Below are 27,950 nucleotides of genomic sequence, written 5' to 3' on the forward strand. Positions count from 1 at the left end.
ACAACCTGTGTTGAATAAATGCTTTCTTTAGCCAAAAATGTCTTCTCTGTCATTGTCTACCCTGTCACAAATCCTTCCTTGACAGGGTGGACATATGCAATATTATTGACAATTTATTTATTTCATTTGAAGGACAATAATTGTTTCCCATTAATTTGCATATTGATAAAAGCTAATTGATAACAGAAGAGTGGATCAGTGGTTTGCAGTATTGGTGAAAACAGAAGTTGAATTGTTGAAAATGTTTACAATCCTTTTACATGAACCCTTTAATATTTGTTGTTGTACCTGTTGTTTTTCAAATGTTCCTCAAAATTTAGTTCACAAAAAAAAAGCCTTTGTCCACCGTCATGCCAATGTCCAGCCTGTCATCTTGTTTTCCAGTCATGTTCAAATTTTATGAAAATTAGCAAATTATTTATAACCTCAGCAAAACATTTTGTGATTTCTGAATTAATCAATAAGGGCCACTTAATATTGTTGGAAAGTTTGATAAAAATATTTTAGATCTTGGGTTTTATTTTGAAAATAATGTGCAACAATTGTATATTTTACTGGGAAATCAACTGTCTATTATTTCATTATTACAAATAGATTTTCTCTATAATCTATAAAGTTGGATTGGTAAAGGGACACATGACCTTTCTGAAAATACAAATTTAATAATCACACTGCAATGAAGATATACTACTTTAAATTTGTCCTTGACAGGGTTGACACAATTTGAGGTTTGTTTACTGTTTTTCTGCTTGTAGATTATTTGTAAAAAGTGCAGGAGCTTGACCAACATTTATTTCTTACAGTCAAATGTCTAAATAATACAACAATTTTGTGGTTAAAATAAAAATCTTAAACTTTATTTTTTTTATTTTGATGTCTCAAAGACACTTTATAGTGATAATGACCCTAAAAACTTTGTCTTAAAAATGTTTAGATTAAAGGTTTTGATCAACTTCAAATACTGAACATCTGTGTGTGTGTGTGTGTGTGTGAGAGAGAGAGAGAGAGAGAGAGAGAGAGAGAGCTAGTGTAAAGTAGAAGACGAGGTAGAAATGTATCAATAAGTCATGACTGCAAAAGTAAGTGGCAAAAAAAAAACTAAACGAAAGAAAAGACTTTTATTTTGGCGTGGCGTGTGACGTCATAAGGCTGCGCCGCTCCTGCGCTGCATTCAGCTGGAGAAAGGTTTGTTTAAAACATTTACATAAATATAAAGCGATTGATTAAAGTTTCAGGATTTTCATCTGATGCTAAATTATGTACCTGCTGTTGACAATATTATTTTACCCTTTATACAAAGAAGTACTATTTTACAGTAATGAGGGCTATTGTTTGAAAAAAGCAACAGAAATGTGTGTAGTAAGTGTTTAATGAAGGTTTAGTTTATAAAACAGCATAATGTCATTCCATTCTAAGTGTACATCACTATATATAAGCTATGGAGTACTAGTTTTAAACAGCTCATTTGTGTCTATTGTTTCTTGCTCGGACTTACCTGATTTCTTTTTGTTAATGACTCTCATATAAAGAAACGGTTGAAGCAAGTGTTGAAGAGAAGTTATTTTGTTTCTGTTCATTGTTTTATTTATTTTAAACAACATTTTAATTGTTTTGTTCATTTTAAACAGGATAAAGTGTCCAAACAGAGAAAAACTCCTGCTGAAGCGACTGATCTCCACACTGTTATAAAGATGGCGTTTATTAAAGAGGAGAGTGAAGATGTGAAGATTGAAGAAACATTCACAGTCAAACAGGAAGATCTGCAGGAACAAGCAGGTTGTTTTTTATTCTCAAACACGAACTCAGTCACTTGATTCACTCATTGAAAGACAGGAATGAGTTTCTTTTGTCACTTGTTCTCATGTCTTTTGTCATTATTTTATGTATTATTAGTCTCCTATTTTCACTACTATTGGGGATTTTCCCACTGAATGCTAGTGAATCGTTATTAACCGCTGCAGTACTCTTGTCAGAGAGTTGGAGTCATCATATTCAGTTTGACCATTTATTAAACAAGATTTGACCATATACACTTGTCAGTGTATTTGAGGTAGTTTTTTGTCAACTACTTTCTCTTGTACATAATGCGGTCTCCGAGCAAGCGCACGCTGTCTGACTGACGTGCTGCCGGCTTACTTTAGTGAATACGCAGTTACGCTAAAAGCATCTATAATGTAGGCATTGCACAACGTTTTTTACGTACTTTAGGTAAACGTCACGCAAATCATAGGTCCTAAATTTAAAGCCGAAGAATTCACAACAACTACCCTCTTAAGGTTATTGCTGTTCTTGTTCTCTTTCTGTTTGTAAAGCATCCTTGAGCACTGGTGCTAAAATAAATAAAAACAATATATTAAAAAAGGTTTAACTGAGCTGATGATGTTTGACCTACAGTATTCTCATAGAAGATATTTGCTATTACTTTGATGGTGTTGGCTCAGTACTTTCCATTTGCAAATGTCACAATGATCACAATTCCCTTTTTTCTCAACTTCTTTATGGGTTTAAACCATGTTATGTTTTTGTAGTTGTTACTAGTTCTCACAGATATTATCTGAGTTAGAATTACATTATAATAACTAATTACCAGGGCTATTGTGTTTAAACAGGGTTTCCGCGGAGTCTTAAAATGTCGTAAATTCCAAAATCAAAAATTCAGGCCTTAAAAAGTCTTAAATTTACTGAAATATTGTGCTGTAGGTCTTAAATCTTTTTAAACAAGTCTTTATTTTCCTTTGTTCATGTTCTGTTACCCAATCTGGCCAAAACCCACACAAATCGCCAACAATCCATCTCAATAAAACTTTCAACTTTTTGATTAAAATAAGGACATTTTAACTCTATCATAATGGTAAGTACTGTTAAGGACATTGACCTGGAAAGATTGTTGTGCATGGATTTAGTATATTATAATTTTCAAAACTTTTGTTCATTTGTTTTTCATTTTAAAGAAGGTTTTTACACAATATGTAAGATCTTTTGCTAAGAAATATCTAAAATATTTTATTATTATTGATGTATTATTGTATTATTAAATATTTTATATTATAATATTTTTTTAATATAAAACAAATAAAAATCTTTTTCATCTGGGGCATTTGAAAAATTCCTTAGTCTAAAATTTCATTCATAATGGTCTTAAAAATGTCTTTAAAAGTCTTAAATTTAACTTGGTGACACCTGTAGAAACCCTGATTTAAAGTATGTCAGAAAACGTGGATGACCTTGATTTGAAATATGCTAAATAAAAAGGAAACTAAAATAATGAATTGTTATAAAACATTGTACTGTATTCTAAACTATATGATGTTGTTGTGGGACGACATGAGGCAAAACGAACAAATTATAATGGAACAATAACGTTTAGCATTGCACTGACTACAACTGGCCAACAAACTAGTCTAAAAATGACTTTTGCTGCTTAAGAAATTGATAACAGCATGCTCAGGCCCGGATTGGCTAATCGAGAGAACCGGGAGAATTCCCTGTGGGCCGGTCTGTTTTTTGGCCGCGAGGGCCGGTGTCCCTATCTCCAGAATCTGTTGCTCTCAGTGCAACCGGTTCGCGTTGTGTTTTCTTTGTGTGACGGGTGGCAGGTGGGCGGATGGAGCTAGACCTCCAATCTGACAATATTAATGATTTACCCGACTACGCCACCTTGGGAATTTCACCCATAGAATTTAAATACACGCACCACCCATATAAAAGGCACGCACAAGTTCGTTCCACCAAATTGCAGTCAGAGATATTGGCACGGTACAAAAATAGATTTCTTTATTTACAAATCTCAAAAATAAAAAAAACAGGATTAAAACCAATATTACGACATTGACATGACAGTTTGTAATATTATGAAGGTGCCCCAGGGCCAGAGCTCGCCAGCGTTAGGGAAAGTGGCCAGGCTATACTTCAGGCAAGTGAAACCCAATACAATCCACTGTGTAAAAAATAAGAGAGCACCCACACGCACAAACCAGCACACAGTGATCACTACACACTGTGAGAAATTCTAAAATGTCCACTAAAATTAGCCTCCCACCCCAGGGAGCTCTGGCTCTGTCACCAGGCGAAAAGTCGGACCACTGCCCTGCAATTAAACAAAAAAATAAATCAGTTTACACAAGTAAATTATTAGATAAACAAAACACAAAAAAAATGTAATAGTTGATAAATGAAAACGAAGAAAAGCAACTAAATTCCACCTTAAAGGGAGGAAACAATTAAATCTTAAACCAAATTAATTAAAGAGAAAATAAAAATGAAACAATAATAATGTAAATACAACAGTAAAGATTTACACAAAAAGCACAAAAATGTAAGGAAAAATCAAAACATGCTGGATGAATAAGTCAAAATAATAAAAATAAACAAATAAATCCAGCCGCACTATATAAATTTATCCTATAAAGAAAATTAAACCCAAACAAACGAAGATAGATAAAATGTACCAACAAAAATAAGTTAAACAATCCTTGTGTAACCAAAAACAGAACTCAAAAAGAAACAATTAGGAAAACAAAACGAAAGACCAAAATTTAAGAAAACATGAAAAAAACACGGGAAACAGGACAGCACTGTAGCCGCACACGGACGCAGTGCGCCCGACGGAGCTCCCCTCGCGGAGTGCCACCCAGCCTAAACAAATAAGTCAATCGTCATGATAAAGTCCAAAATCTGCTAGAAGCCATTTGCAACTACATGTAAACACCTACCTACTGCTCACCGAAGGGAATCGGGGTTCAATCAGTCACTCAAAAGGCAGAAAGCACGTACATTTCAGTCAACAGCCGGCACAGCCAACAAACAGTCGCGCACCTGCATCTGGTTCTCGCAGCTGAGAAAAGCGGACACAGCATTTCCAAAACGATCGCGACAACCAAAACATGAGACAGACGCTTGCTAACCTTTTCCAGTCCTTACATGCGTTCTAGCGTTGGCGATTGCAGCCAAACAATTCAGGCGAAGCAACTTCCAGCCCGATCAAAACCCCTCACCGCCCTCAACAGGTGTGGGAAGTGATGAAGCGCGTTCACGGCGCCGCAACTAATCAAGTGACGCATCCCAGGTAGCAAATGCTTCCCTCCTTTTATAGCCCGTATGCCGTATTGTGATAGGACAGAGAAAAGGACCTGTAAATTAATGACACTAGGCAACTAATTACCTCTCCTGCCACATTTGTTTTATTAAGGAATAACCAGTTGGAGATCTGCAGTTGTGACGGCTCTTTACTCACTGAGAATAAATCAAAAAGCACAGCTTTTACAGTGTGTCTTCGCCCTTACAGCTTTTCTCTCCCATGCGCAGTCAGTGCAGAAAGGGGAGAGATGGAGCGAGAAATAGAACAAAACTCCAAACAATATTAACAAAGTGACAAAACATACCTGAGAATAAACCAGAAAGCACAGCTTTTACAGTGTGTCTTCGCCCTTACAGCTTTTCTATTAAAAGTAAAGTGCAATGCATTTAGCATTCACATGCTTCAGTTAGGCTAAAGTTAATCAAAACCTCAATTTAAGTGATAACACAAAAATAATGAAATATATGTGAAAAATAAAGGTATAAATATTATTTAAACATGAAAACTAGCTTTAAAAGTTATTTATAAAGTAAAGATGATTAAAGATTAATTGGAGCTTAGCAGACAACCACCTCTCCCATGCATAGTCAGTGCAAAAAGGGAAGAGGCGGGCGCAAAACAGGAAATTAAACAGCGTGAGCTCCCTTAGAAATTTAAAGGAAAAGACACACACTAACAAACACCTCAGGTACACTTACTAACACATTAGATAAAATACATATTTTGTGTAATTCTATACTTAAAGCGAATAATAATTTTCATACCTGTTACATCAGCAGTCACACTTTTTAAATTAATTAATTTATTTACTTGACCACAGTCTTCTTATTCATTTTTTTACCGCAGCTCTGCTCTTTTTATCTATTTTCTCGCAGCCTCGTGGGCCAGACGCAGCCTGCAGGTTAATGATGATATAACTCAGATGAGTTACCTTTCAGTGTATAGTCGTTGTGGTCCAGTGGTTAGCACATTAGGTTACAACGCCTCCGACCCGGGTTTGGTCCTCGTCTGAGAAATAAATTTTTAAAATGTTTATTGTTAAGACATGTAATACTGTTAGGGTTTTACTGCTGCTAGTCCGTTTGCACTGGCTGCCAGTTGCTGCTCGCATCAAATTCAAAGCTCTGATGTTTGCCTACAAAGTGACTTCTGGCCTTGCTCCTTCTTATCTGCTCTCACTTCTGCAGATCTATGTGCCCTCCAGAAACTTGCGTTCTGTGAATGAACGTCGCCTCGTGGTTCCATCCCAAAGAGGGAGGAAATCACTTTCGCGAACGCTCACGCTCAATCTGCCCAGTTGGTGGAATGAACTCCCTAACTGCATCAGAACAGCAGAGTCACTCGCTACTTTTAAGAAACGACTAAAAACTCAACTATTTAGTCTCCACTTCACTTCCTAATCTGCAATTGCCTCTCTGAATATCACACTAACTGTACCAAAAAAAAAAAAAAATACTAATACTACTAATACTTCCCTTCTTAGACTTTACAGACCTGAAACTTGCCTATAGCACTTATTCATTGTTGCTCTTAGTTGTGTAAATTGCTTCCTTGTCCTCATTTGTAAGTCGCGTTGGATAAAAGCGTCTGCTAAATGACTAAATGTAAATGTAAACTGATTTGGCAATTACCTTATTTTAATATAGTCAGTCTTGAACTGAGGTGGGCCGGTCTGAGGCTTGAAACTCCAGGGCTGAAAAGGAGTCCCACTCCGGCCCTGAGCATGCTGATGATATGCAAACATTTGAGAGTAAAGTTCGTCAGTATTGACAAATTTCTTCATGTACCAGCAGGTACCGCGATTGAAATCTTTTTGCTTTTTAAAAAATAAGTATTTAGATCCTAAAAACAGCTGCTTAGGCATTGGACGATAACAGTTTACAAGGTATACCGTGGTTTGAAAAAGGTTGAGGTTTAAAAAAAACACCAATATTTTCTGCTGTACCATTCCTATGTATATGCAAGTTTTTTTTTTTTTTTTGCATTTAGTTTTATGTTTTTTAGGACAACAGTATCTCCAGCAGAAAAGATATCCAAAGATGCCTTTTCTATCTAAAAATTCCGTTTTAGAAATCTGTGTTTTTGAAACTAATAAAGACAGCAGAAGTCAATGATTCTTTAGAATTATTCAGCCTGACATGTTTACAGCTCCAAAATATTTAAAAGTTTCTCATATGAAAAGTGAAGTTTGTTTATAAACTAATTTCGAGAGGATCACGTGCTTATGATTTATCACGGTCGGTCTCGTATTAGCTAATCATTATCTTCCAATCATATGAGCCTTAAGCTACTATAAAGAACCACAGTTTTCAGTCCACATTATCTTCGTTTGGAAGAAACCCCCCTTCCTCCCCTATTCTCCTCCTTGACATTTGATTGGGCGGCACGGTGGCCCAGTGGTTAGCACTGAGAGCCTCACAGCAAGAACACCACTGGCCTAGTTCGCCTAGCCGGTGGGAGTTTCTGTGAGGAGTTCGTATGTTCTCCCCGTGTTCGCGTGGGTTTTCCCCGGGCTCTCCGGTTTCCTCCCACCATCTAAAGACATACATCACGCTTAAGAACCATGCACACTTTAGCCCCTCCTCAGATGTTCCCTTAGCTATTGCAGTCGGGGAGTTCTGAGATCCACCGAGCTCAGGCTCCCCTCCAGCTCTGCGAACGGGGGGGTAGCCCCGGGCTCGAGGATCCCTTGAGCTCGGGGCTCTCTCCCGGGACAGCATGCCAAACAAGCTTTGATAGATCATTGGCTAAGTGTGAACTCTTGAAAATATTATGTTCAAAGGGGAACAATTTTTTTTTTTTACCCAGACATTTAAAAGAATATATTTTAGAGCAGTAATCACAGTACTGTGAAACCGTGATATTTTTATTCAAGGTTTTCATACCATCAGAATCTTATACTGGCACATGTCTAATGCTGCTTGATGTTGCAAAGTCATATTTTCTAATTTAATCATTTTTCTTTGTATGTATAGTCATGAACACACTTGTTTGTAGAGCAAATAGTGTGACCGTTTTCTGCTGTTTATTATACCTGGTCATTTCTCCAATAGGCAACTGAAGTTCTAAAACAATATCACATGTGATCAGGGCCCTGTTTCAAAACAGGAGGTTAAGTGCAAAGTATTTTAAACCCTGAAATGAGAGAAACTCTGGGTTTTCTGTTTCAAAATGGCAGGTTTGTCAAATTTGAGAAAGAGTCATTTACTGTGGTAATTCTAGTTTGAGCATTAAAAACGATTTGTTATAAGACAGGGGTGGCCAACCCTGTTCCTGGAGAGCCACCTTCCTGCAGATTTTAGTTGCAACTTATATCAAACACACCTACCTGTAATTACCAAGTGATGTTCAGGTCCTAATTAATTGGCTCAGGTGTGTTTGATATGGGTAGCAACTGAAATCTGCAGGAAGTCATTTATTAAATGAAGAAAAGATTCATGTAGCTTCTACCGCAGTAAATTCTGTTTTTACTCTTGATAGTTGGCACCAGTTAATCAGGAAGCTGGAAACGCTGATTCATTCATTTTTTTTCCAGCTTAGTCCCTTTATTAATTTGGGGTTGCCACAGCAGAATGAACCGCTAACTTATCCAGCACGTTTTATGCAGCGGATGCCCTTCCAGCCGCAGCCCATCACTGGGAAACATCCACACACATACACTATGGACTATTTAGCTTACCTAATTTACCTATACAGCATGTCTTTGATCTTGTGGGGGAAACCAGAGCGCCTGGAGGAAACCCACGCAAGCACAGGAAAACATGCAAACTCCACACAGACATGCCAACTGACCCAGCTGAGGCTCGAACAAGCAACCTTCTTGCTGTGAGTCGACAGCACTACCTACTGTGCCACCTCGTCGTCTGGAAACACTGATTTATTTGCATATTTTTTATGCAATTTATTCCAGTTGTGCAAATAAATTTAATTCACATTTTTGGATGGAAACAGCTATTGCCTACATTTCAGTCACACAAACAAAGTCACGTATGACAATGGCTTGTCTTTCATTAATGAATAATTAGCTTAAATTTACAGACCTTCGACAGAAACATGTACTGTCACCAGATTAATGGGATCATTACTCATTCTAAAATCTACTTAGTTCTGCTTACGTTCTTATTATTCAAATATTTTTATAGATTTTTCGAAAGTCTTCAATTTTTCCACAACATACGAATTGAACAAAAAATTAACATGGTACAGAGCTACAGACATACTCACACCCCGTAAAGAAAAACGGAGAAAGAGAAAATTTTTTATAAAAATAGATAAAACAAAATAGGAAATTAGGGATAAACTCTCACTTAGGATATAATAACCCCTGAGCGTTCAATGTAGGATAGGAAAGGCTGCCAAACCTCATAAAACTTTTTTGTAGAGCCTCGGATGGTGTACTCAAGGTGCTCGAGTTTAAGATGTGATAACACTTCTAATATCTAATGTCTGTGGGATGGCAGGTTTGTTTTTTTCCACCTGAGAAAAATCAGGGGTCTGGTCAATAAAGACAATGATTTCTACGTGATTAGCTGACAGGTACATTTCTTCTGGCACTGTACCAAAATTGAGGTCAAAGGATAAGGATCCATATCTTTATTACATATAGATGAAAAGGATCCTAGAATATTGGCCCAAAATGTATGTAATCTAGGGCATCCCCAGAACATCAGATCTGCTGGCTCCAAACCACATCTGGGGAAAGATGAATCCAACCCTTGTAGGGATGGTACACAGTTTGACCCAAAGAATGAGCAGTCTGTCAGATTAAGAAGAGCCGGAGTTAAAGATTTAAATAAAAAATATTAAGTTTACTGAAGATAGTTTGCAGTATCATCAGAAGAAGCCAGCTTCAACACTCGCAATGAGTTCCTAGGCCGCTCTGCTTACAATCACCAATCAATAACAATTATACTCTCAAATAACGTCATTAACTGTGTCATACATACAGGTGTTCTAACCTGATTGGTTAAAACACAGATAAACTAGGAACATTTCCACATGGGGTTTGTGCGTACAATTCTGAACCGTATGTTAAACATAAACGTCAGACATCCTCTAGACTGTTTTAGAGCTGACTCCAGACCTGTGAAATGCTAAACCAGGGGCACAATTTTGAGACCATCTAGGGTGGAAACTCAAGGAGTATTTCTTGTACGTTCAGCTGTTATCAAACTGGTTCAAGACTGTTTCCATCAACAGTCTGCTACAACACCCTCACTACACACAGTGTCTATCTACATAAAAAGTGGAATCACTTTAAAATAATTAACCATAAAAATAGCAAAATCACTCTTAGACATTTTAGATAGTATTAACTCATAGAAATAACAATAGAAACAGTTGCTTCCAGCCTCAGTTCCAATCAAGGTCTCCGTGACCTCTGACCTAGTTTGGTGGTTTCTGAAAATAGTTATAAAGAGACAGGCAAATGCACTGAACATTATTATATTAAGCAGTGTTTAACTTATTCCTTAGTTAAAATCATTTCAAAGTTAAATACTCATTCAAATAATTACATTTAACAAAAATAATGAGAAACAAGATGATGAGGAAAGGATAAACGTTGATTTATTCTGAGATGGATTGGAAGGTATAAATCCAAATCGTTCTCCCTGGATACATTTTTGCAAGCTTGCGCCTAGATATGAAGCCTATGAAGCACCTTAAACTGAAAAAGACCATGTCTAATACATACAGAAGATGAGTGTACCAGTTCTATGGCATATTGCCAGGCTGTATCTGATATTTCTAGTCCCAATTCATCTTCCCATTTTTGCTTTATACAATTTAGGCAAGGGGAGGCAGTTCTTTGGATCACTTCATATAACATGGACATAACAGCCCTTTAATATGGGTCCATATTTACCAATTCATCTATCCAGCATGCTTCTGGTTGGTTTAGTGAAGGAGAGACGTGTTTTTTAATAAAACTACAGACCTGAAGGTACCTAAAATATTTGACTGGGGAATCTCAATGTCTGTTCTTAACTGTTGAAATGAGATTAATATGCCATCTTTAAACAGGTCCTTAACACAGTTAACTCCCTTCCTAGACCATTATTGGAATGCTGAATCTAAAAAAGAAGGAGGGAATAACTGATTTAACTAAATGGGAGCAGAAGGCAATGCTTGTTATTTATTAAAGTGAGGTCTGAATTGTGACCATATTTTGAGTGATCCATTAATTACTGGATTATTTATAGAATATTGTTTACTCACTGGAATCGTACCACAAAGTAGTGAGAGTAAAAACACTGGATTTGATGTGTGCTTTTCCATCAGTAACCAAAGTGGGCCTCATCATTACAGATGTTGGAAAACCAGAATATCAGTTTGTGTAAATTGGCCACCCAATAATAGTATAAGAAATTTGGCATTGCCAATCCACCCTCTTTCTTTTTTCTTTTCAAGAATTCCTTTCTTATACGAGTAGAAATACAATTATTTAAATAAAAAATGACTTGGGAATAAAAACAGGCACGGTCTGAAATAGAAACAGAAATCTTGGTAGTATTGCCATTTTAATAGAGTTGATCTTCCCAACCAAAAATAAAGGATTGACCACCGCGTCGTCTCATTTGGATTTGTCTAAAGTTGTTTTAAAATTATTATTGAACAAATCCTTATATTTGCATGTCACACTCTCACACCCAAATATACAAATTTATCAGGACTTACTGAAAATGGAAAGGATTGGAAGGACATTTGCTGTGCTCTATCATTGATAGGGAAAAGGAGACTCTTTGCTAGATTGACTTTGTATCCAGAAACATTTCCAAATTCTGAAATTATTGTAAGAGCTTTTGGAATACATGTATCTGGATTTAACAGAAAAAGAATTCAATTCAATTCAGCTTTATTTGTATAGCGCTTTTACAATGTAGATTGTGTCAAAGCAGCTTCACATAAATGGTCATAGTAACTGGAACAGTGTGGTTCAGGTTTTAGTGTTTAAGAAGAAGATCATTCGCATATAGGAGGACCTTATGTTCTTTTCCCTCTCTAAAAATTCCTTGCAAGCCATCGGAGTTCATTAATATGGTTGCAAGAGGTTTGATGGCAATGTCAAAGAGCACAGGGAATAGAGGGCAGCCCTGTCTCGTTCCCCTAGAGCAGGCATGTCCAAACTCGGTCCTGGAGGGCCGGTGAAACCCGGAAGTATCGCCTGGAGCCACACAGGAACATTTTGTACCTGGCTGTATATCTTAAATCACAATCATTTCTGGTGGGCACCAGTCAACACTATGGCAAATCAGCACCGTTTAAGAACACGCTCGGTGGCACCTATATGTTAGCTGGAAATGGACGTTTTTAAAACTTCAGTACCGGGACAACACTATTACAGACAACACGAGGGTGTGATGGTGTTTTATCGCTCACTCAGTTACATAGACTGAAGCAAGGAATCGTCCCCACAGAGTTTACCTGGTGCCATGAACTAAATCCTATTAAGACACTTAAGCGTATAACTGTTAAAGAGATTGTAATTAAGTTTGATGCCTAATCTGCTTTTAATTGTTTAAATTAAACTGAACTGAATTTCGTTCAAACGAACTCGCTTTCGTTCTTTAAAAGGGTGGCAGTGTGAAATAAGCGTACTCTCTTCCTAACAACCAGATGCCATTGTTTCCTCATGCATTTGTTCATTCAGAGATGCCTTTTGACATGGAGGATCACCAGAAAAGGACAGGCAATAGGAATGAAACATCTGCCCCCGCTATACATTTGTGGTCAGAAAGTCTGGTTGTCTTCCAAAGACATTCCTCTCAGTTTAAAAACATCCATCCGTTTTTTTTTTTAGGTGTCTAAGATCAAACCCATTCCTCTCTCCCCCCTGCAGCCCATAACCTCTGCTTCTCTGCCTCCCAGACTGGTTGAGGGTGCACTCACACCAGGCCCGGCCCTAACCAATTTGGCACCCTAGGCAAGATTTCAGGTGGCGCCCCATGACATCGCAGTAAATTATAATTCTAGTCATAAGAAACTAAATAGCTTTTTGATCGACTACTACAAGCTGGGAAAACATCAGATAAATATGCCAATGCAATTAACATTATTGCTGAATAGATCTAGTATTTACACATTAGCTTGAGGAAGTAATGATCGAGGTATGCCCTTCCATAACATTAGCTGACTTTTAGCCATAACTAATCTGTCAATGTTGGGATGTAAAAAATATGGGACAACAAATAGCTTCAAAAGAAGGTAATGATTCGCACACAATTGCTTCGTACTGTTTTTATTTGTACTTTTTCTTACATTTTACCGGTGATAACAGACAAACAGACGTTTCGGCACAAAGCCTTCCTCAGTGTGTGACACAATTCTCCGACTCCACCCCTTTATTCCAGCCAATCACAATGTGCAATTAGTTAAACCGTCACTCTCATTTCATTATCCATTAATCACACAATAACTTATAATCTTCACAGCAATGACAATAAACAATCTTCCCAACAAATAGCTTCAAATGATAGAATACAGAGCAAACATTAGAAAATATTGACAATAAAAGGTTTAGCCTATTAAAATCAATGGCCTGTACAGAAATTAAATCAAGCTATAAAATCTACTTCACTTTTGATTGTATTTGCATATTGATTAAAGTTACTATAGTTATTTAGTGAAGAGCAGCAAATGAATCTCTCATTGTGTTTTGTTTGATAATAGAGGTGTTAATGTAAGAATGCACAGATCTATAATGAAGCATTCGACTACTTTAGTTACTGTGCTCATTTAAGGGAAAATTAGTTGTGTTTTAAAATAAAACGCTCAGGAAGGAGCAAAAAAAAAAAGGTCCATAGTGAGTCTTAAGGGAATGCCAAGGGGTGTTTTTGAGGGAGGGGGTACTGTCACCGTACCTCAAGCTTTTGGTCTTTCCTTCTGTTCAGGGTTACAGATTATCTCTTGTCATCTGCTTTTATTTGCAGTCACTTGAGCTCTCGTTTCCCTTTTTTTCTGTTTATACCACATCATTTCCCTTTATGTTTGTCAGTAGGTTATCGATTGTTTGTGTACATATTTTGTTACTCACCCTGTATTTGTGTCCAGGACTGCTAGTGAGCGAGTGTCTGGTTGTTTTTTCCCACGGCATTTCCTTAGCGCTTGTAGTGGTTTTCTTGGTTTTTCTCTTACTCAATCAAACTCAGTCTGGAGGTTATGAATATCAGAAGAATATACTTTATTGTCGACAACAAAGGAGAACTTTCAGGAGACCCCCAGTAGCATCTCTGTCTGAAAAATTCTGTGTCACTCATCTTCTGCCGTCCTTAAATACTCTGTTTTTGCCTTTGTTGTACATATGTCAGACAAGATCCCTCCTAGTTTAACCCTTGGCTCCAAATTCCACCTCTGTCATCTGTTTTTCCCTTATTTCTACATATATCACACAAATTCCACCTAGGTTAACCCCTGACCTCAATTTCCACCTAGATTAATCCCTGACCCAAACCTGGTAACTATATAACTTATCCAGTTCTTGTGATATGGTAATTCTTCTAATAGTATGCAAGTCTACAAGCAGATTATATACATACACATTGAATATATATATTAACTTCACACTTTAAAGAGTATAAAATCCACTTCACGCTCACCCGACCGGGTGTTTACTTTAACTTTCGCTTTTTCCAGGACTCACTCCTCAATGAAGACTTGTTTTTCTGCATTTGAGTTCACTCTTTTTATTTTACTCGTGACGCAAGTATTTTCTTTCTTATTTGTGTTTAAAAGTCTTTAATTTTTGACATAATGTCTAGCTTTTGAGGCACTTTTGGTCTACTTCACTTTGTCAGACAGGTCTATTTTGGTGATTTCTTGATTGCGAACATGTTTGGTAGTAATCAGGTCTGGGTGTGGCTAGAGAACTTGAAGTTAGTGTGAAGTTGTGTTTTAATGGGGAAAAACATTTTCACACAAGGCTATGTAGTTCAGTATTTTGTTATCCTTTTAAGAATAAAAACTTTTCATTTAAAAACTGCACAATGTGTTTAATTGTGTTATCTTTGGCTAATATTTACATTTGTTTGTTGATCTGAAACCATTAGGTGTTAGAATTCTGCACTGCAGATTACTAACCCTTAGAACATTTGTCATTTAAAGGTGCAGATTTAAGGTTTTATGCAGGTATTATGCAGATTTGTCTCATGTCTATGAGGCAAATACTCACAGAGATTTAGCTGTTTTTTTTTTCTGAAAGGTTTTCCAGTCAGGCACAGAATGAAAAAGCATTCCCCATCTGCTTTACAAGTTTTGTAAAAACTTGTTGTTTTGTTGTGATTATGCATATACACAAATATAATAACTGTCCCTGTACAGCTTTTAAATTGATGTCTCAAAAATGTTCTGGGATCAATCAAATAAGAATCCGCTTAAATGTGTATGTGTGTAATGGACACCAGGAGGTTGATATGACAAGATCAATCTAAATATGATCTGCTATGTTTTTACATTTACTGTGCATCAAAATTAAGGTTTGTGTAGCCAATGTACTAGTGCCTTTTTACTTCAGCTTTTGATGAGAGTTTTAATGATTTACTAAAAACCTAACTTTTTTATTTCAGACCTAATTAAAGACTATGAGGAGATCAAAGAGGAGGAACATCATCTCAAAATTGAGGACAGAAATCATTTAGAGACTGATGGCATTTTAAAAGTGAGAGACAAGAGTTGTTTTACCTGCACTCAGTGTGGAAAGAGTTTGGCAAGCAAAAGCAAACTTAAGATTCACATGAGGATCCACACTGGAGAGAAACCATTCACATGCACTCAGTGTGGGAAGAGTTTCAGACACTCATCATCCCTTAATGAACACATGATGATCCACACTGGAGAGAAACCATTCACATGCACACAGTGTGGAAAGAGTTTCAGCAAATCATCACAACTTAATCAACACATGACGATCCACACTGGAAAGAAACCATTCACATGCACTCAGTGTGGGAAGAGTTTGACAAGCAAACGCAAACTTAGAATTCACACGATGAACCACACTGGAGAGAAACCATTCACATGCACTCAGTGTGGGAAGAGTTTCAGCCAATCATCATACCTTAATAAGCACATGATGATCCACACTGGAGAGAAACCATTCGTATGCACTCAGTGTGGGAAGAGTTTCAACCACTCACCACACCTTAATAAACACATGAGGATTCACACTGGAGAGAAACCATTCGCATGCACTCAGTGTGGGAAGAGTTTCAGCCAATCATCATACCTTAATCAACACATGAGGATTCACACTGGAGAGAAACCATTCACATGCACTCAGTGTGGGAATAGTTTCAGCCAATCATCATACCTTAATAAACACATGAGGATCCACACAGGAGTGAGACCATTCACATGCACTCCGTGTGGGAAGAGTTTCAGCCAGTCATCTACCCTTAATCTACACATGAGGATCCACACTGGAGAGAAACCATTCACTTGCACTCAGTGTGGCAAGAGTTTCAGCCAATCATCACACCTTAATCAACACATGATGATCCACACTGGAGAGAGACCATTCACATGCACTCAGTGTGGGACGAGTTTCAGCAAATCATCAAACCTTAATAAACACATGAAGATCCACACTGGTGTGAGAGAGTAGATGTGCTTGGAGTGTGAGAAGACTTTTATTACTGCTGCAGAATTAAAACGGCACCAGGGGATTCACACTAGAGCAAAACCATATCAAAACCAGTGTTCACAGTGCAGTAAGAGGTTTACTCACTCACGAACCCTTAAAACACATGAGAGGATTCACACTGGAGAGAAACTGTAGACATGATCAGTGTGTAGAGTTTCACTCTTTGGGGGCAGCTTAAGAAACACATGGGATGGTTTCCAGTATGGCGTCAACACATGTAGCAGCATAGAAAGAGCGTTCCCATACACACTGGTATTAATCCTCCTTTTTACATCATATATGATAACCTAAACCATATTTAAATAACACGGAGGGGGACAAAAACTAAAAGGCTTGGACAAAATAACCATTGAAACTTGGAAAAAAATGAGAAATCAACAGATGAAAAATCCGAGACGGACGGGGTAGCTGATAGCCTGTCAGCTTGCATTGCAGCAATACATTCAGACATCAAAGTTTTCTAAATGGATATTAAATCTGACTTAACGGCCTTCCAAGATTATCTTGCAAAAGATGTGAAAATGGAACTCAATAACTTTAAACAAGAAGTCAATTAAAAACTGGATGGCCTTTTCACAGACCTAAACGCAATAGCAGATAAGGTCAACAAAGCGGATCAGCGAGTTGGAGAATTGGAGAACGTTGCTGAGATAAAAGAAATGCTCGATCAAACCATCCAAATTCATGAAAATTTAAAAAAGAAACTGTGAGTTCCTCTTCATAGGGAAACTTTTACGAGTGTCTGTATAAACAGACTTTGGGAGTGCTTTAGACGACCAATCATTTCTAAAGATATTAAAACGGCCCAATGAAATGCCAATTGAATTGGCAGAGCTTAGCTCCACAGCTGAAACTGATGAGCCAATTAGGGCTATATCAGTCAGCTGTGCGAGTTAGCTCATCCGAATTGTTCCTTCAGACCCGATCTGAGACTGAAGAACCCTTCTGCTGAGCTGACTTCCAACTTGAAGTAAGCCTTACCTTAACCAGTGTGTGAGAAGACGTGTTAGCGGTGGTCAAGCTGGGTTTCCCGTCCCCTTGGCGTTTCTCTGGTGATCTGAAAGCAGTTTACTGAAAGAGCATTATTCCCTATGAGAGCACACGGTCGTACAGCACGTCTTTTTAAAGATGTCATTTCGACCGTGCGTTTCTGGATGCGGTGGTTTCCTCGCCCCGGGTGACAGGCACGAGTATTGCGTCACATGCTTGGGGGTCCAACATGTTGATGCAGTGCTCGCGGACAGTTCTTGCCCGCATAGCGACGGCTTGACTGTTGCACTAATTTTTTATTAGGGTAAGTCACCCCTGCTGCTCCCCGCCAAGCCTTTAGCACTTAGGCAGGCCTGAGGGTTACAGTGGAGGCTAATCCGTCACATTCGGGCCCGCGGACCCCTCGCTCCTCTCCAGTGCGCTCTGTTTCTGATTCGAGTGTGAGCGCTGGTCCATCCTCCGAGCTGGGCGTGCTTTCATTAGATGTCACTGGGGGCATGACGTCCATCGCTGCATCGGAGGGTGGGTTGACATGCTCCGAGGAAGATCCGGACCTCCTGCCACCCTTCAGGGTTGTCAGTATGTTTACTGATCTGGAATTGGACATGTTAGCCCTGAAGGACACATATTTTCTCGCCTCCATTCTTCCACGCCACTGCCCCTTTCTCCGGTTCATGTTCAAAGGACAACCGTAGCAATACAAAGTCCTCCCCTTCGGGCTCTCTGTCTTCGTGGGTTTTCACCAAGCTCGCGGAGGGTGCCCTGGCGCCACTGTGCCTTGCGAGCATCCGCATACTCTGCTATCGTGACAATAGGCTCTTTCTAGCCTCGTCTCGCGATGGCGACGGGGTTTATATCAACTGTATGGGGGGTATACGCTCCCGCAGCATGTCTCAGCTCGCTCGCCGTCTGCTCCTTTGGAGTCACACGCGGCTGAAATCATTGCGTGCCATCCAAATTCCGGACAAGCTCAACCGTGCAGCCGATGCGCTCTCATGGCAGCTAGTGTCCCGGGGAGAGTGGAGACTCCACCCCGATTCCGTCCAGCTGATATGGGCATGCTTTGGGGAAGCCCAGATCAATCTGTTTGCCTCCACCGAGAACGCACAAAGCCAGCCGTTTAATTCCCTGACCGAGGCCCCCCTCGGCACGGATGCATTGGCTTACAGCTGGCCATCGGGCATTCGCAAATATGCCTTTTCCCCAGTGAGCCTAATCGCACAAACTTTGTGCAAAGTCAGGGAGGATGAAAAGCAGGTCTTGATTGTTGCGCCCCTCTGGCCCAACCGGACCTGGGTTTCGGAGCTCACACTCCTTGCGGCGACCCCTCCTTGGCGCATTCCCCTAAGGGAGGACCTCCTCTCTCAGGGACGGGGCAACATCTGGCTTCCATGCCCAGATCTCTGGAACCTCCACGTGTGGTCCATAGACAGGGCGAGAAAGACTTAGGTGACTTACTGCCCTCGGTACTTAACACCATCACTCAGGCTAGAGCACCCTCTACGAGGCATGCCTACGCCCTGAAGTGGAGTCTATTCTCTGAGTGGTGCGCTTCTCGCCGAGAAGACCCTCGAACTTGCCAGATTAGCATTGTGTTATCCTTCCTTCAGGATAAGATGGAGCATAGGCTGTCACCCTCCACGTGGCTGCGATCTCCGCTCATCATAACGCGGAAGATGGCAACACGCTCTGGAAGCATGATCTAATCATCCGATTAGATCCATCACGCCCCCCTCTCTGCCTTCTCTAGTCCTAGCGGGTCTGCAGTGAGATCCGTTCGAGCTACTCGAGTCAGTATCTCTTAAAATTCAGTCATTAAAAACAGCTCTGGTGATCGCATTGGCGTCATTCAAGAGATTTGGGGATCTGGAGGCATTTTCGGTCAGCGAATCGTGCCTTGAATTCGGGCCCGGTTACTCTCACGCTGTCATAAGACCCCGGCCCGACCACCCCATTTAGAGATCAGGTGGTGAACCTGCAAGCGCTGCCTTCGGAGGAGGCAGGCTCAACCCAGCTGTGGAGCTAAGCTCCGCCAATTCAATTAGCATTTTATTGGCCCGTTTTAATATCTTCAGAAATGATTGGTCGTCTAAAGCACTCCCAAAGTTTATACAGACACACGTCTCCGTTCCCTATTTAGGAAACGTGGGTTACGTACGTAACCAAGACGATCTAGAAACACACTCCCGTTGAAATAATATTTAGATTTTTGGAATCACAGAAGGAAGCAAAGTGAATAATAGCCAAGACTTGGTGGAAACGATTATCAAAACGGAGCTGTTACTTGATGAATTGGACCTTAAAATTTAACGGTGTCACCGGGCACTTAGACCAAAACCACCCACTGACGCACCCCACTTGATCAGTGGTGTATTCTTCCTGGAAAAAAACAAAACAAAGGACCTTGTCCTCCACTTTGCATGGAGAAAAAAAGTGTTACACTGGAACAAAAAAAGGATTTTTTTTACCAAGACTACCCACCTGAGATCCAACAGAAAAGACGGCTTTTGCTCCGATAAGAAAAATTCTGAAAAAAAAGGGGATTAAGTTCCAAACACCACCGACAGCGAAACTTAGAATCTTTCATGGTCCGGTCATGTACAATTCGATGACGGAGGCATCAAGAGATCTGAAAGAAAAAGGAATCTCTTGGAAAGTGAAACAAAGACCTTGACAAAGTTTGGAGTGACATTGAAGAAAAGTAAGGAAAAACATCAAGTGAAGATCTGGAAAAAACTACTTGAATTTTAAAGGGACAACACTAGCTCTGTTTGAAAGAAGGGTAAAACCTGACAGATCCTGACAAAGAACTCTGAGAGACTGGTAAAACTTCTTGACTGATTCACCGATGATGAACATTTAAAGGAGGAATGGTATTTAACCCAACTGACCAACGACAAGATGAACGATTAAAGCCCACCAAGACTCGAGTCATTGAGTAACATACTGGTAGGAAGAAATAAAGGGATTCCAATTTATACACTTAAAATCCCTTGCTATAATTAGAAATATTTAACTTGAAAACCTAACCAGAAATGCAAGAATATAATATTGCCAGATATAGGCGCTGAATATATTTGTTAACATTTTTTGTGCAATATGCACAGCAACAAGGGGCCCTTTAGAGAAGGAAAGCTTTCCCCTCACATTAAGAAGTTATTTAAGACTTTAAGGTTTGGAAACCTTTTTCGTTATGTTGTTTATGTGGTTCAAGATGTTCATGTTTGTGTTTTTCATATTCCGGTCACTGTGATCTTCGCAATAACATCTGTTTATAGTATATGCAAAAACAGGAATATAGAGTCATTACTTTAAATATTAATGGGTTAGTAAATTCGATTAAAAGAAGGAAACTCGTGGCTAAAATGAAGAGAAAAGCAACAGATAATCTGGCAAGAGACGCATCTTTCTGATACAGAACATAAGAAATTAGAAAAAAAAAGGATTTAAGGTTTTCTTTTCCTCATATAATAATGGTCGTAAACGAGGAGTAATGACATTAATCTCAAACAAAATCAGCTTACAATTAATTTCCAAGATTACTGATAAAGAAGGACGATATAACCTCATTAAAGGAACTATCAACCAAAACAAAGTTACATTAGTTGATTTAAATAGACCACCTGAAAAAGACAAAGCATTTCTCAAAAAAATAGTAAGTGTTATAGCCAAGGAGACATCAGTTACGTTGATCAGTAGGGGAGACTGGAATGTACAACTTCATCCTAAATTGGACTCATCTTCTAATAAGCAAATTAGTCAAGAAACTAGACAAATAAGATATCTGATGAAAGAATTAGGCTTAATAGATGTATAGAGAGACCTATACCCTCTTAAAAAAGAACATACTTTCTTTTCTTCCGCCCACATGTCTCATTCTAGAATTGATTATTTTTTAAGGTTGGGTCAGATCAACATAAAATAAAAGACTGTACAATAGGAACAAGGGACATCTCAGACCATGCAGGAGTATATTTAACAGTTTACCTGGACAATAAACCCAAAAAGACAATTTGGCGATTTAACCCTAATCATTTGAATGATTTAATGTGTGTAGAACATGTTAAAAAAAGAACTATTAGAATATTTTAAAACAGTAATAATGGAGAGGTGTCACCTAGTATCATATGGGACACAGCTAAAGCTGTTATGCAAGGTAAACTTATAATGTGGGGATCAAGAGGAAAAAAACTGAATTACATGAATAATCTGAATAAAGAATTAGAGACTAAATATGGTAATAAAGAAGATCCAGATATTTTAATAAGATCAAAGAAGTTAAAGCTGAACTCAATAAAATATTCGTTGAGCAAGTACAAATTAAAACTTACATTTTTAAATTTTATGAAAATGGTCCAAAAGCAAAAAAGCTCCTGGCATGATAAATAAGGAAACAGGCAGAGAGGAGTATATTTAAAATCATAGATCCCAAAACTAAAAAGATATGTCATAAATTGGAGGAAGGAATTAGTAAGGAATTATATACCTCAAAAGATAATATTGAACTTGCAAACATACAAGCATTTTTACACACATTAGATTTACCATCAATTGGATCAATACAAAATAAAACCCTAGCTCAAAAAAATAACCATAGAAGAAATAAGCAACACTATATAAAAACATCTAAAGTACCAGGCATATATGGCTTCTCTGCAAAATGGTATAAAATATTTAAAGAATAGTTGATGTCATACCTTACGTGAGGGCGAACCCACCTAGATCCTGGAGAGAAGCTATCATGTCTGTGATTCCAGAAGGAAAATATCCACTAGAGTGTAATTCATATAGACCTATTTCAGTCCTAATTATTGACTATAGACTCGATGCATCTATATTAGCTAAACGATTAGAGGACATTTTTCCAGACCTAATAGATACTGATCAAACAGGTTTTTTTAAAACAAAGACAAACATATGATAATATATGGCGAGCCCTTCACATAATAGATTATATAGCTCATAACAAGGTTCGCAGTCTTCTAAGTAGCCTAGACGCAGAAGAAGCATTCGATTCGATGAGTTGGGATTTTTTTTATATTTAGTTCTGCAACGATTTGGATCCTACAGCTAGAATTAAAATGAACAGAGATATTTCAGAACATATTATATCAGAAAGAGGATATTGACAAGGATGCCCATTAAGTCCTTCTTTATTTATTGAACCATTGGCACAACTAATCAGAGATTAAGAAAAATTAAGAAAGATACTGAACATAGAATTTGTTTATACGCTGATGATGTGTTTCTGTTTCTTACATACCCAGACTTTAGTTTACCCAAGGTGATGTATTCTCTTGAAAAATTTGGATTATATTCAGGATATAGATTAATTAAATGATTATTATAAGGCAGCGCAGCTTAGACACAGAGTTCGTTGGTGCAACGACAAATACTGTGCAAAGTGGAAAGAATTTGAACAATTACAAATCCACTGACCTCTCCAAGTATTATTAGGAGATAGAAATTTCCAACATACAGAATTGCATAAATTGAATTCCCTGACAAAGACACCTTTGAAAATTTGGTACAAACAATTAAACCTAACATATTAAGACAAGCTACGATATTAAGATGAGTTGAACATGATATTTAATTTAAACCAGCAAAACTAGATCTAAGATTTAAACAATGGAGTTTGCAAGACATAACATCCTTCTGTCTCATCACTACTGATAATGAATTAGAAAGTTTTTAACAAATTTCCAATATATATATAACTTATATAAACAAAACTTTTTCTGTTACCTTCAAGTTAGAGACTACTTCAATAAAAACATAAGAGATTCAGAAGACATAAAAACAACAGTAGTGCAGGTATTTATAGATGCTTACAAAAAGAAGGTTAATAAAAAACTAGTATCAAGAAATTATTCCTGTCTGACATTAACAAAGAAACACTCAACAATGTATATCAAACAGAAATGGGAAAGGGAAGCCAATATAATAACAAATAAGGAATGATTAACTATTTGGGAAACACAGATGATCACAATTGAGTTTCATGGAGGGAATTTATTTGGAGAGATGTAATCAGGTTCTTTATAATACCTGAAATAAAATACTTTCAAACTAGAGATAAAAAAAATGGTGAATGCTGGAGAAAATGTGGAAATGTTTCGGCAGATCATGTCCACATATTTTGACACAGTAATATTATACACACCTATTGGCAAGATTTAAATAAAGAGATAAATGCAATAATGGGATTGAATCTGGAATGTAATTTTAAAACTATGTACCTGGGAATTTACTCTGCAGAAATGGCAAAAATGATGTGTATCTTCTTAACACACTACTAACAACTAGCAAAAAGGCCATTAAAAAGAAATAGATCAAGGAAGATCCTGCATCTGTAGGCGAATGGTATGATATTTTTAAAGAGGTGTATGACATGGAAGTACTGACATTTAATTATAAGTCTTGTTTTAATTTTATTGTGATGCTTTTATTTTTATATATGTTTGGAGCCTGTTATCTTTGACACGTAACCCTAAACAAAATGTTATATTTTATCAACAATAAATACAAATTTAAATACGATTGTATTCTGTGACCTTTGACACTTGTTAGTCTTTTTTGTTTCTAAGTTCCTTTGAAAATGTCTGTTTGCTTGATTTTTTTATTGCTGTTTTGTTTGTTTTGTTTTAAACTGTTTTTAAAAAGGAAAAAAAGGTCAGTATCATCATCATCCTGACCCAAACACACAGCGTTCAGCATGTAGTTTAGCTGCTGTTAGATCAAAATCTGTCTTTATAAATAATGTCTGACATTTTACAATGAATTCTGTCCAAAATAGATTGACTTTTTTCTCTTTTGCTTAAATAAATTATTATTGTATTTGACTGTAATTATCTTTTTTAATTAGGCTAATTGCCTTATTCTCCTCAAAGAGCAGTTCTCATACAGAGCCTGTTATTTTAGTGTTTTTTCCAGGATATTGTGGATACTTGTGGATTCCTTCTTTCTTGTCCTCGGCTGATCACATGGAAAAAGGAAAATGACGGAAAAATTTGTAATTTGATCATTAAGTTGTTTTTCCCTGTCATTTTCCTTTTCATATTTATTTAAACTATCACATCACTTTATCAGGTGAAGGGGAAACAGTGTTGTACTTATCTGAAAAAGCTTCATATGTTTTAAATAATGAAGTGTATTTTCTCTTCAAGGATTGCATGTTTTTAAATAGAATAAATAGTTTAAATGATCATTAATTATATCCCAACATTGTGTCTGTGTTTACACTTTTGTTTAGTTTAAAAAGCATATGAATCCACTGAAACAGAACTTTGTGACACTGGGTCATTACTGCAACTTTTTAATAAGAATGTGAAACAACGACACAATAGAAGACTGTATATAATAGTAATATCAAATAATGACTACACTAATGAAAATAAACAACTTCCAGTATATACAAGTGCAAACAAATGAACAAAATCTGAACATTGTTAAAACAACATAAAAACAACATATAGATGGGTGCGAGGGAGGGTTATGTGCAGCTTCAGCATACTTACCAGGCTGTAATTCCACGTGTTGTACGAAATCCAGAGAGAGAGGAGAGAATATGGAGTAGCCTACTCACACTCTCACTGTTGCGTAAAGAAAACTTATGAGAAAAAAAAGAGCAAAAGACAAGAGAAAATACAATTCTCTGGAAGTAAAGGTGAATGGTTTGTAAGGCTCACTCATTCAGCCTATTACAACCAAGTATCTATTTGGAGAGCAATGCTGTTGCTTGGCAGCGCAGAAAGAGTACTCCAGGGTAAGAAGAGCAGTGATCCAGAGTCCAGAGAGAGAGGAGAGAATATGGCCACAGGTGGAAACTTGGAGTTGGACATGTTAGAAGTGAGTGAGTATGGGGGATGGAAAGATGTTGTTTTAAAGGATGTTGTTGCAAAATTTAACGTCATCTTTACCGAAAATAGCAGCAAATACATACAGAAATGCCATAGTCCAGCCCCCATCATGAAAGTGAGTACATACATGACGAGGTGGAAGAGTCCATCGAATCCCATCCTTGTCGTTCAAATGCTCTGGCGTTTGAAAGAGGCCGGTGCTTCCGTGGAAGGTGTTTTACTCGCACGCTCTTATCCTTTTGAAGGATGTTGTTGCAAAATTTAACGTCATCTTTACCGAAAATAGCAGCAAATACATACAGAAATGCCGTAGTCCAGCCCCCAACAGGAAAGTGAGTACATACATGACAGGGTGGCCGAGTCTATCGAATCCCATTTTTGTCATTCATTTGTTCTCTCGTTCATACGGCAAAACTGAAAGTCATCTTACCGAAAATAGTTGCTGAAACATACATATACAATTATGTGCCAAAGTCCGGCCTCCACTAGAGAAAAAGGAAAATACATGACGTGTTGGCCGTGTGGTTAACGTGATGGACTGCTAGTCCATTATGCACTGCATGAGTGGGTTTGAAACCCATCCTCGTCGCTCATTTGATTCGGCATTCGAGAGATCATGGTGTTTCTGTAGAATTTCGTTTATTCTCATTATTTTAGCGTTTTAAAGGATGTTGTTGCAAAATTTGATGTCATATTTATCGAAAATAGCTGAAAATACAAAGATATATGCCATAGTCCAGCCCCCATCATGAAAGTGAGTACATACATGACGAGGTGGAAGAGTCCATGGAATCCCATCCTTGTCGTTCAAAAGCTCTGGCATTTGAAAGAGGCCGGTGCTTCTGTGGAAGGTGTTTTACTCGCACGCTCTTATCGTTTTGAAGGATGTTGTTGCAAAATATAACGTCATCTTTACCGAAAATAGCAGCCAATATATACAGAAATGCCGTAGTCCAGCCCCCAACAGGAAAGTGAGTACATACATGACGGGGTGGCCGAGTCCATCGAATCCCATTTTTGTCGTTCATTTGCTCTGTCGATCATACGGCAAAATTGAAAGTCATCTTACCGAAAATAGTTGCAGAAACATACATATACACATATGTGCCACAGTCCAGCCTCTACCAGAGAAAAAGAAAAATACGTGACGAGGTGGCCGAGTGGTTAAGGCGATGGACTGCTAATCCATTGTGCTATGCACGCGTGGGTTTGAATCCCATCCTCGTCGCTCATATGTTCTGGCATTCGAGAGATCATGGTGTTTCTGTAGAAGTTCTCTCACTCTTTTAGCGTTTTGAAGGATGTTGTTGCAAAATTTTATGTCAACTTTATCGAAAATAGCTGCAATTACAAACATATGCCATAGTCCAGCCCCCATCATGAAAGTAGGTACATACATGACGAGGTGGAAGAGTCCATCGAATTCCATCCTTGTCGTTCAAATGCTCTGGCGTTTGAAAGAGGCCGGTGCTTCCGTGGAAGGTGTTTTACTCGCACGCTCTTATCGTTTTGAAGGATGTTGTTGCAAAATTTAACGTCATCTTTACCGAAAATAGCAGCAAATACATACAGAAATGCTATAGTCCAGCCCCCAACAGGAAAGTGAGTATATACATGACGGGGTGGCCGAGTCCATCGAATCCCATTTTTGTCGTTCATTTGATCTTTCGTTCATACGGCAAAACTGAAAGTCATCTTACCGAAAATAGTTGCTGAAACATACATATACAATTAGGTGCCAAAGTCCGGCCTCCACTAGAGAAAAAGGAAAATACATGACGTGTTGGCCGTGTGGTTAACGTGATGGACTGCTAGTCCATTATGCACTGCATGAGTGGGTTTGAAACCCATCCTTGTCGCTCATTTGATTCGGCATTCGAGAGATCATGGTGTTTCTGTAGAATTTCGTTTATTCTCATTATTTTAGCGTTTTAAAGGATGTTGTTGCAAAATTTGATGTCATCTTTATCGAAAATAGCTGAAAATACAAACATATGCCATAGTCCAGCCCCCATCATGAAAGTGAGTACATACATGACGAGGTGGAAGAGTCCATCGAATCCCATCCGTGTCGTTCAAAAGCTCTGGCGTTTGAAAGAGGCCGGTGCTTCTGTGGAAGGTGTTTTACTAGCACGCTCTTATCGTTTTGAAGGATGTTGTTGCAAAATATAACGTCATCTTTACCGAAAATAGCAGCCAATACATACAGAAATGCCGTAGTCCAGCCCCCAACAGGAAAGTGAGTACATATATGACGGGGTGGCCGAGTCCAACGAATCCCATTTTTACGTTCATTTGCTCTGTAGTTCATACGGCAAAATTAAAAGTCATCTTACCGAAAATAGTTGCAGAAACATACATATACAAATATGTGCCACAGTCC

The 27,950-nt window shown here is 38.1% G+C and overlaps 2 protein-coding genes, 1 non-coding gene and 1 pseudogene across 4 annotated transcripts in view; 3 read left to right on the plus strand and 1 right to left on the minus strand.

The window, feature by feature from the left end:
* Nucleotides 1-14,323, minus strand: part of LOC147845122 (uncharacterized) — a 67,079-nt pseudogene extending 52,756 nt beyond the window's left edge. The window contains exon 1 of the transcript XR_015484252.2: nt 14,112-14,323. The product of XR_015484252.2 is annotated as an uncharacterized LOC147845122, transcript variant X1 (transcript). The remainder of the gene's footprint in view (nt 1-14,111) is intronic.
* LOC141381800 (uncharacterized) overlaps nt 1-27,950 on the plus strand; it is an 887,475-nt gene that overhangs the window by 806,806 nt on the left and 52,719 nt on the right. The window lies entirely within an intron of this gene.
* LOC141381816 (uncharacterized) lies at nt 1,131-24,930 on the plus strand. The gene is made up of 3 exons (XM_087250287.2): nt 1,131-1,185; nt 1,629-1,776; nt 15,640-24,930. The coding sequence occupies exons 2-3, from the start codon at nt 1,692-1,694 to the stop codon at nt 16,674-16,676; spliced, it is 1,122 nt and encodes a 373-aa protein (XP_087106413.1). The 5' UTR covers nt 1,131-1,185; nt 1,629-1,691; the 3' UTR covers nt 16,677-24,930.
* On the plus strand, nt 26,714-26,795 carry trnas-gcu (transfer RNA serine (anticodon GCU)). The gene has a single exon. It is a non-coding gene; the product is annotated as a tRNA-Ser (tRNA).

The sequence above is a fragment of the Danio rerio genome, chromosome 4 (genome assembly GCF_052040795.2).
Source record: "Danio rerio strain M-AB ecotype USA chromosome 4, GRCz13ab, whole genome shotgun sequence".
Lineage (NCBI taxonomy): Eukaryota > Metazoa > Chordata > Actinopteri > Cypriniformes > Danionidae > Danio > Danio rerio.